Source organism: Mytilus edulis, chromosome 1 (assembly GCF_963676685.1).
Source record: "Mytilus edulis chromosome 1, xbMytEdul2.2, whole genome shotgun sequence".
NCBI lineage: Eukaryota > Metazoa > Mollusca > Bivalvia > Mytilida > Mytilidae > Mytilus > Mytilus edulis.
The window spans coordinates 93715147-93725801 of NC_092344.1; the positions used below are offsets into that span (position 1 = coordinate 93715147).

Below are 10655 nucleotides of genomic sequence, written 5' to 3' on the forward strand. Positions count from 1 at the left end.
ATTTAAATTAGGTAAACACTCCATTGATTTTAGTTTTCAGCTTGAAAATTAAAAAATACTTTTAACTCAGAAAAAAGTCACTATGACTCAGTAAGAATATCACGAACGAACTTCAGTCTTATTTCTGATCTGTTTTCTGACCACGAAGGTGTTATACTGTCACATATTTTTGCCAAGATCACCTTTGATCAAACTATCTGACTTTAATCTTATATTTATATATAGAAATATTTATATATATATATATATATATAGATCATGAAATACAATAAAACACATTATTGATAACTATTCATTAACTATGGACGTCCTGTTGTTATTTCGTAAAATAAATAATTGAATTTAGTGAAATAAGTAAACGATATAATAAGAGAATGAGTTTTGCCTCACTAGCAGGAATTGTGTGCATCTATTACATACTTTTAATTCATCAGCATGTAGATGGTTTTGGAAAGGGATGTGGAAAAGGTTATAATGAATGTGACTTAGGTAATTGGATGGCATGGGGTCGCTGTGATGCCAGATGCGGAGGAGGTACTCACACAAGAAAAAAAGCTATGTGCTGCGATGTCAACAAGGTCAAGACTCTTGATGAGTGTTTAGTGCGATGTAACATGACAAAAGATGAATTCAACAATAAAACAACAGAAAGTCAACCATGTGGCCAAGTATGCAATAATAAAGGCAAATTCAATGTTTCAACTTCAAAATGCGAATGTGTAAATGGAACATGGGGACACTGTTGTGAGCTACGTGAGTATATTAATTTCATGCATTAAACAAACAAAGCTCTCCATTCTACCGCCACACTTTTCTAACAAATGTTTAGAAGAATCGAAAATTGTTATTGTCTTATTATTAAGCAAATTAAAGAAGAACAGAACTTTTAAGCGCTTTACTGGATTTTCATTCATTAACAATGCTCAAACCCAAAAAAGATGAAAAAAACTTCTGAATCAACTCAATAGAGACGGTTATATTATTGACTTTTTGGCCTTTCAAATGGAAAATGAAAGATGATACTAATCTTACCATTTAACCGCATATTATTGAAATTTAATACATGTTAAGTTAGAAGTCTTTTGACAACGAAACATCACCATCAATATCAAAATAATAATAATAAAAAAAAATAAAGCTCATAAATATTCTCGTTCTCACCGGAGAAAGGTTATTCTTTTTGATCAAAACCGAATACAAACGGTACAAAAAAGTTCCCTAACTGAAGAAAACTGAAATATCTATCTAACACGACGGGTGCCAATGGCTGAAATGGATTGAATTACTCCTCCATATAACCTTAAAATACTCTTTACTTTATGACAAATTTCCTGTTACTCAGTCGTTAGTATTTTATGACGCGTTTTATGAACTTGTTTGTTTTTTGTTGTCTTTTGTTTTCGCCATGAAGTTTTCAGTTGCTCTCGATTTATGCGTTTTGGATGTTGCATTGGTGTATTATACCTCTTACAAAAAAATACAATGTCAGGATAAAACACAATACAATGTCAGAATTAAAAACAATACAATGTCAGAATCACTATTTATATCTATGTAAGTATAAATAAAGGCAACAGTAGTATACCGCTGTTCGAAATTCATAAATCGATAGGGAAAAAACAAATCCGAGTTACAAACTAAAACTGAGGGAAACCTATCAAATATAAGAGAACTACGATACAACAGAAACACAACACCAAAATGTAACACACAAAGAAAAAAACTAACTGCGTGTGGCACATGTATGTACAAAAGTTTATTAAAAAAAATGCATAAAAAATTTCGTTCGTGCTAGCTCAGTAGTCCATGAATTGTTCCTGCTATTTTTAATAACATAGTTTTCTTACATTGGCAATTCATCAATTAAGATTTATTTAAAAACTAAGGTACCAGCTTCATTGGACAAAGATGAATTCAGATGCATTTAGACTGTCGGTTGTTCTTCATTCACGACTTTTAAACGGCTGGCCTTGTGCTTCTCCAAAAAGTGCCCCGGAAGCATACAATTTTAAAGTAAAACTATTATTTTGAAAATGTTACCGTTGCATTTAATGTTTATGCTAGTTTCAGGAATACGTCAAGCTAGTTTATATGTACATTCTATAAATTAAGACGTTTTAAATACAGTATGCATGTACAGTATAACAAATGCTGTAAGTTCTGGAAATATGACCAAGCGAAACGGGAAAGAATACAAAGGGGAAACTAAAAACAACCTGTCAAGAAAAAAAGAAGAAACCTAACACCAATTCATCCTGTTTTTAATGATTGAAAAGTGTTCTATAGTGAAACAATGCATACAAAAAATGACAAAATGAATAGACAATGACAGAAAGACATATCATTTTTTTTCTTTAACATTTTATAACATAACTAAAAACGAAACAATAGAAATTCATGCCAATTGTAGAATATTTCAATTAGATTTTGTTTCACCTAATTACAGAAATAAACGAATGTAGCAGTAATCCCTGTCACCACGGTTATTGTTATGACCGGTTGTTCTCCTATTTCTGTCGATGTCGTTCTGGATATTATGGAGGACATTGTGAACATGGTAAAATAGTTATGATATTTTTACGTAAAGAATAATCAGTAGACTAGCATGGCCCTAAAAGGCTTCCGTATCTATCAGCTAAACACAGTTTTGATACCATTCATATACATGTTATACATACAATGTAATTCAAATATTGATTTCAATTTATACCTCCGTTATTTCTTCAATACATGAACATCACATTTATAAATGAGTTAATATGAGATATTGATTATTGTGTATGATTTAAAAAAAAATAAATTTAAACATACAAATACTCCTGTCAAAACTGATAGTTTATAACTTACTATATAGGCATGGAATTACATTTGAAAATCGTTTATTTTTTATTGAAAATTAGGCAATCGTTTCAGAAGTATCCTTCTAATTCATTCTAATTTTGACCATTCAATAAATCATGTTTAGACCTCCTGAATAGCGTTGTTGTGATGGAATGACTCTTTTTGTTTAATCCCCTAACAAGCTGAGTAAGTAAGTATTGTAAGTAAATTTTTGTTATACGGGGACTAGATACTGATAAGAACAAAAAATTTAATATTGATGTATTAGTAATTCTACCAAGTTTTTATTGTTACAGTACTTCTATTCAATCTCTTTCAACCTGTGTAAAAATATTCGATTCATTTTCTTGCAATGCTTTTTAAAATATAAGACATAGATAATTTAAATATTCATATGTATTTTTGTTGGTCTCATTAATGAGTTTCAATTGGTCTATTTCGATAGTTTTGAAAAGAAATGATTTTAACAGTTTCACAAGTATATTGTACGTTTACAGTTTGTTTGTATATTTCTGTGTGCATCATTGACGACGGATCGTATAAAACGAAGTTATTTGTCCAGAGAAGATCTTCAGACATTTGTCAATGATTCATACAAAATAAACATAGTCATTTAAAAAGGGACGAAATATACCAGAGGGACAGTCAAACTCACAAATCGAAGATAAACTGACAATGCCATGGCTAAAAATGATTAAGAGAAAAAGACAAACAGACAAACAATAGTACATGTTGTACACATGACACAACATAGAAAACTAAAGAATAAGCAACACGAACCCCATCAAAAATTAGGGGTGATCTCAGGTGCTCTGAAAGGGTCCACATCTTGCTCCACATGTGGTATCCGTCGTGTTGCTCATGTTATAACAAATCCGGTAAATAGTCTAGTTCGGTAGGTCACATTCATGGAAGAGAAGGGGATTGAAGTCCCGACGTAAGGAACATATCCAATATCAATTGTTAAACGGTTATTCCATAACGGTCAACCAACTTGTGATGGCGTCAGTAAAATTTACGAAGGAATGATTTCAACTCCACCATTTGGAACTCTTGGTTTAATAGCTTCCTTGTGAGCAGCATCCCTCTATCAAGAAAATCATGATAGGCAATGCAAGGACGGGAATATCGTATCTATTGGGAGATATATACCCCGTATGCAGGTGCTGCTGGAATGTTGCTACTTAGAAATGGAAAGTTCACAATTGGAAAGCTGAAATCATCTCTTTTGTCGTAAAGTTTTGTTTTCAACTGACCCTCATTGTCAATGTCTAGATGTTAGTCAAGATATGAGGCCGACTTAACTGTTGTATCCTTTATCTCTAGTTCGATGGGATAGATGCGTTCAATATAGTCACCAAAGTTTGAATTATTTAGTGAAAGAACATCATTTATATAGTGGTATAGATGCTCTTGAATTCTATTTTGCATGTGTTTTATTACTCATCTTTTGATTATTACACATTGCAATATTGTTCGCAGACACTGTTCCAAGTTTGTCAATGCTTGTATACTTTATTGATTCGTGAATGTATATCTAATATGATTATTATGAATGAAATTGAAAGTAAATAAAAACTTTAAAGCCATATAATATAATACTAAATCATTTTTTTTTTATCATATGTTGGTTTGGGAACTAGAAGAGTCCTATGATACACAACACTGTAAAATATGTCACGGAAATGATTAATATAATTATTTAGTGTCATTTGAAATTATTGAATACATTTTTGCGAATAATTATTCTAAAACAAATTATAAATGTATTGTTTTAAGGCTATTGTGATCACACAAAGTGTGGAGTTCATCAATCCTGTATCGCCAAAAGAGTGAGAAGGAATACCACATATGTATATGAACCCTCCTGTGTATGCAATCTTGGTTACTATGGAAACAAATGCCAACTTGGTAAGTTAAGTCTTTATACATACCTTCAATTTCCAATCACTTTTATAAGTCTTAGTCGTAAACTTTTTTCAAAAATCTTTTATGAAACCGCTCTTTGCAATCGCTTTGATTAATGTACAAGAAACGTCTGTCGAATTTTCTTTGATAGTTGGTTAAAACATATTATTACTTGGATGGAGAGTTTTCTCATTAGCACTCACACCAAATCTTCCTATTTATATTGAGCTTATATCTCGAAAACTAAATCGGATAGGAAAAAAAAAACCCGTTACCTCAATATCATGACAACAACATGACTTAGTGAAAACCCCGTCACCTCTATATGATCAGAAGAACATGATCTAGATATAATACGAAATCCGTTTCTTTAGTACGAGAGACAATTGGTTTGAAGTATTTCGTTGAAGGCGCCTATGATTCGTTTAAGTTTAAATTATTTATCGTTCTGAAGCATCAATTTAAGGTGAAATTAGTGTAAATCCATTTAGAAATGATCTAGGAAAATTAAATGTGTGATAATTAAATAGTGTCACTTTCATACATTCATTAGGTTATTGTGACAATACAACGTGTGAGAATAATTCCACTTGCTATACAAGACGTCTTTACAGAAGTCGTCATTATGTGTATGAACCTACGTGTAGATGTTTGAGAGGTTACTATGGTAACCTTTGTCAATATAGTAAGTTATTTAATATATTCAATTGATAAATCATAAAGTTTTATAAGTATTCCGACCAATGGATGTTTGACTGACTCATGTCTCATTTGTTTGGTTAGATTGAGACTGATGTTGAAATTCAAAGCAACGGGAGTCCAACGGATTTCAAACCGATAAAACTAATCTGATAGCTTGTCGACCATGTAAGCATCTACTGTAGTAACATTAACGGCACCATATGCGCATGTCGACTTTAATTGTCTCTTGATAAGGGACTCTCCGTTTTGAATTTTCCTCGGAGTTCGGTATTTTTGTTATTTTACTTTTTCCTGGTGCTTGAGGTAAAAATACTTGAAAGTCATGATCATACTAAATACTTTGAAGAGTACACTTAATCAAGTTTTACATATATATATGATTCCATCTGTTTTTTCTCGATATCTTGAAGAATTTTGTTAAAAATAATGAAAATAAGGAGTTAATAATAAAAGAGATTTCTGGTGATAACTTTTTTTTCCATAAGAATCAAGTACACATCTAACTTCTATTCTAATGCAATATCGTTAGTAACATTCATTTTCTTTTTGATAACGTTACATATGTTTATGGCATAAATTCAAAATCTAGGAATGAGATAGTTTTAACACAGTGCTTATATGTATTTCAAAATATTAAAGTTACAGAGGTAAATAATAAGAATTTCGTGGAAGTAGTTTTCTATGTATGATAACAAAATGATATTTAACGATAAATGTTTCAATAAAATGTTTCAGGATATAATCGTCTTTCAATGTCGTGGCAAATCAATAAAAACAACCTACCCGTTAAAACTATAAAAAAACAACCTAAAAAAATCTAATGTTTTGTTTTATTTCACAGTTGATGCTTGCTTGAATAGACCTTGTATGAACAATGGAAGATGTATTCGTGCAGAAAATAATTTTACTTGTCAGTGTAGGCAGTGTTTTACAGGACGTCATTGTGAGCAATGTATGTGAACATTTTGAAGCATAACGATTTTTTTTTATTCATTTCAATTCAATTTAATTTAATTCAATTCAATTTAATATTTTATTTACGTCTCACCTTATGTATAAAATTTCACAAAACTTTTATAAAAGATACATTTTATATACATATGCAAATTTGTACAGATTGATGAGAGACGATAATCAACTAAAACAATATGTTTGTACGTAATAAATATTAAACATGAATCGCAAAGTTATACAACATAATTATTAAGTTATTATTTACAATATAAAACTTCTCGGCGTTTTTTCAGAATAACATTACAGGTTTTGGCACATAATCTTATAATATTTTGATTCGAAAATAATTAGTAATTCTGAATTACTTACATTTAATTCAGACGAAATAATATATCAAATTCGTCATGAATTTTTATGGTTGTGAAAGTCTGACTAAACATCGAAATCATAAGTCAAAGGTCAGCACAAATAAAGAAGATGACAAGAGAAAAAGGAGGCAACACGACAGCATACATTAAAACCAGGAATGGCTTTGCAAATTAAATTTGGCCAAAAATCGAGGCAACGAAGTGTAATGGTTTAGAACGCGTCTGCCCCACTCTTTTACTGAAGTCAAACTTCGGTGTGACTTAAAGCGGAAACTGCTTATATAACATTATTAATGAGCAGCTCTTGGACGCTTTCAGATCTGTATACGTTATAAAATTATTGAGCAGATGCTGCATACGTACTGCAATAGTACATGCTATTTAGATGTTTTGTTTTTTAATTTACGTTCTAGACACAAATTATAATGCAACTTTCTGTCCAAGTACAACTACAAATCTACCGACAACTCAACAAAAAACAACAGTGACCAAAACACCTGATCCAACAACATCAAAGAAAACCACAGCAGTTAAAAAAACATCGCATCCAACAACAAACCCGACTGCATTGCCTACACATACATCAAGTAAGTAGAGATATTTGTTAGTATTATACATTATTACTTATTAAAATTAGATTTATTAATAATACAGCACATTGATACTGACTAGAAAGTTTGCTTATTCAAATTAGATAAAAGAACTTATAGTAATCTAGAGCAATGAGATATCAAGACAATTACAATCAAATCATTCATTTCCTCCCATTGAACCGCAAACTTGGATATTTAAAGTTTTCATAAAGGCAAAACCAAACGTTGACTATTACTATCTTGATAATGATAATACAAACGTGACCTAGCTAGTACACAGTATATATTTACTATTTAATTTTAGAAAAAAGGGGACAGTAGTCGAAATTTTAATTAATTAGTTGAAAAAAGTTATGGACAACCAAACACCATTAAGACAAAAAAAAAGAAAGAAAAAAGACAAAAAAGGAGAGATAAGTCGGTCAAAAAAGCACTACCTCAAATACAAAATAATAAACTAAATGCGCAAAACCTTAGAGAAATCTTGAAGTAAAATACGTAAAACCCGGATACGTCCGTATTTTCTCTTCAAAATTTATAATAGTTATAAAAAATGCAGCAACATTATTTTTGCACCGCCTATATTCCTATAATAAGGATTTGTTGATGCCAAATAATGTTTCATTGATAAAAGTAATTTGAAAAAAATGAGCATTATACAGGACACCCCATCTACAATCAAAGACCACATGGTGGCGGATCGTGTGTCTCTTCACCTTGCCAGTATGGGTCATGTGTACAAATGGGTCAAGACTATTTCTGTTTCTGCTCACCTGGATACGCAGGAAGACATTGCGAGATCGGTATGTATTTCATTTTTATCAAACCATCCCTTTTGAAGACAGATGGGTCGAAATAATAACATATTTGATGTTATTGAAACGAAACATATCATTGCCATACACGTATCTTGTATTATATTAATGTTTTGTGTATATTAGTTATTTAAGAATACAATATATATATAGTGCAATCAATTTTAAATAAGCCGACACATTAGGATGCTTCACTAAAAATGCCTTACACTAAACAGTAACATGAAAGGCTAGTTTGGTAAATTCACGTATACATCTATGTTTGTTTGAAACTTCCATACATTTGTTTTTAGTTCCAAAAGACTTTACTTGCGTCAACAACAAATGCTTGATTTATTATTCTCACTTTCACTTGATTTAATGTAATCTAATGTTTCAGACAAAGATGACTGTGCAGAAGAGCCATGTTCATTTGGTCATTGCATAGACATGGTGAATAAATACAAGTGCGACTGTAATATGTTCTTCACTGGAATAAACTGCATCAAAAGTAAGTTACTTATTTAAGTTAAATTCTAATCATTTAGGAAGAATTTAAGAAGACAACTTATAAATGTTGTACGAATGAATCAAATGTAACTACTGGTATTTAATTTTTCGTTTCATCGAACTTTTTTTGATAGTGAAAATGAGAAGCAGTTAATTTTAAAAAATACAGTTACCAAGATAATATACTGGTAAAACAATTTGACGAATTATAATCAAAATGAAATATTCATTATGATAGAGGCTTGTTATTTAGTAATGCTGAAAGTACATTTTTATTTGCAGTGAAATGGTGGGGGATAATGTCATTGTGTTTAGCTGCACTGGCTGGTCTGTTGATATTGTGTTGTTGTTTGTACTGTATCTCTTCTTGGTAAGTTTAGAAGAAAAAAAAATGCTATATTCGAATTTAATGTAATTTAGTTTAACACAACACATAAGTTGTTCATGAATGTCCTTTATTGATTAAGACGATTTACAACTATAAGAATACTAAAAGCGCAGTTATTATATGTTAACACTAATAACATGGAGATATGTCTTCAAAGTAAAATTCGTCAAATAGCAGAAACAATTTAGATATACATAAAGACACCATAGAAAGGTTCTTTACTTGGAACTCGCACCTGTATGTGTGAGTTTGTTAAACTAGATTTTTAAAATCTCAATCCACCCTTTGAAAATATTTCAGTTAAAAACTAAACGCGAATAAAAAAAACATACAATAAGAACCAGTACAGAAAAGACACAAAAATTCGTAATTAACGTAATTACAGGTTTGCTATAACGGTTATAATACGAGTACAATTTAAATCTGTGTATAATCCTTTACTTAAAAAATAAAAATTCAAATGTTCGTTACTTTTCAGTTTTACCAATTTTGTTATCAACTGAAATATAATAATAATTTTTTCTTTGATAATTGTTTCAGCACGAGTAAAAGAGAGGACGAGGACACGATCGAGAAACAATTTGCTCCTAGAATAGTAAAACCTCCTCCATTTACAAAGAAACCAATAAAAGCATGGATGGGCTAACTTGAAAAGAAGTTGACACAGTTCTTATTTTCTGTCAATCTAAATGTATATAACTTTGTGTATGCTTTTTTAAATTAGTAATGCAATATGAGGAATGCATTAGCACATGAGATCACCCCTAGTTTTTGGTGGGGTTCGTGTTGCTTATTCTCTAGTTTTCTATGTTGTGTCGTGTGTACTATTGTTTGTCTGTGTGTCTTCTTCATTTTTAGCCATGGCGTTGTCAGTTTATTTTCGATTTATGAGTTTGACTGTCCCTCTGGTATCTTTCGTCCCTCTTTTACAAGGGAAATTAGGAGGGAGGAAACGAACTGGTTTATAAATCAGATCAGATTATAATAGTGTTTTTAAACACAAGCGAGTCATATGGAAAACAATTGGTTCTGCACCGTATAGAAATTAAAAGTATTTTGAATTTTGTCATTATTTTTCAGTTTCAATTAAAGTAAGTAAGTAAGTAAGTATATCATTTATTATAGTGACATGTGTAGTATATATAATATAACATAATAAGAATACAATAGTTAAATAATTTACACCCGGCCCGTTGGACCTATAAGTCGCTTTAAACCTAATGTTCAAATTTGCATTACGCAATGTGATTGTTACTTATAAAGAAGTTCCTTTCTTTTACAGAAAAATAAAGGAGTAGGTCCAGTAAGACCCCTTTTTGGCCCCAAAATATAGCAGTTTTACAAAATTGTTCAAATGTAAACTTTTAGTAATTTATTGGACAGAAGAATGCTTCTGCTACATAAACATGGGCCGTTTTTGACAATACAATGAAAATATATCGGGTACTAGCACCACAAAGTCATGCTAAATTACTGAAATCTTCACAATTCTAGCATTTTAGTTGAATTTTAGACGCTTTTCGTGTAAAACGAAAGTGGCCGCATTCGTGTTCATCCTTAATATTAAAATATAAGTTGTATTTTATGATAATACATA

At 30.8% G+C, this 10655-nt stretch overlaps 1 protein-coding gene across 1 annotated transcript; it reads left to right on the plus strand.

Annotated features, from left to right (window-relative positions):
* The first annotated feature begins 308 nt into the window (after positions 1-308).
* LOC139495446 (fibropellin-1-like) lies at positions 309-10343 on the plus strand. The gene is made up of 10 exons (XM_071283734.1): positions 309-753; positions 2447-2557; positions 4621-4752; positions 5303-5434; positions 6293-6403; positions 7187-7360; positions 8029-8169; positions 8561-8671; positions 8953-9040; positions 9599-10343. The coding sequence occupies exons 1-10, from the start codon at positions 375-377 to the stop codon at positions 9702-9704; spliced, it is 1485 nt and encodes a 494-aa protein (XP_071139835.1). The 5' UTR covers positions 309-374; the 3' UTR covers positions 9705-10343.
* Positions 10344-10655: the final 312 nt, after the last annotated feature.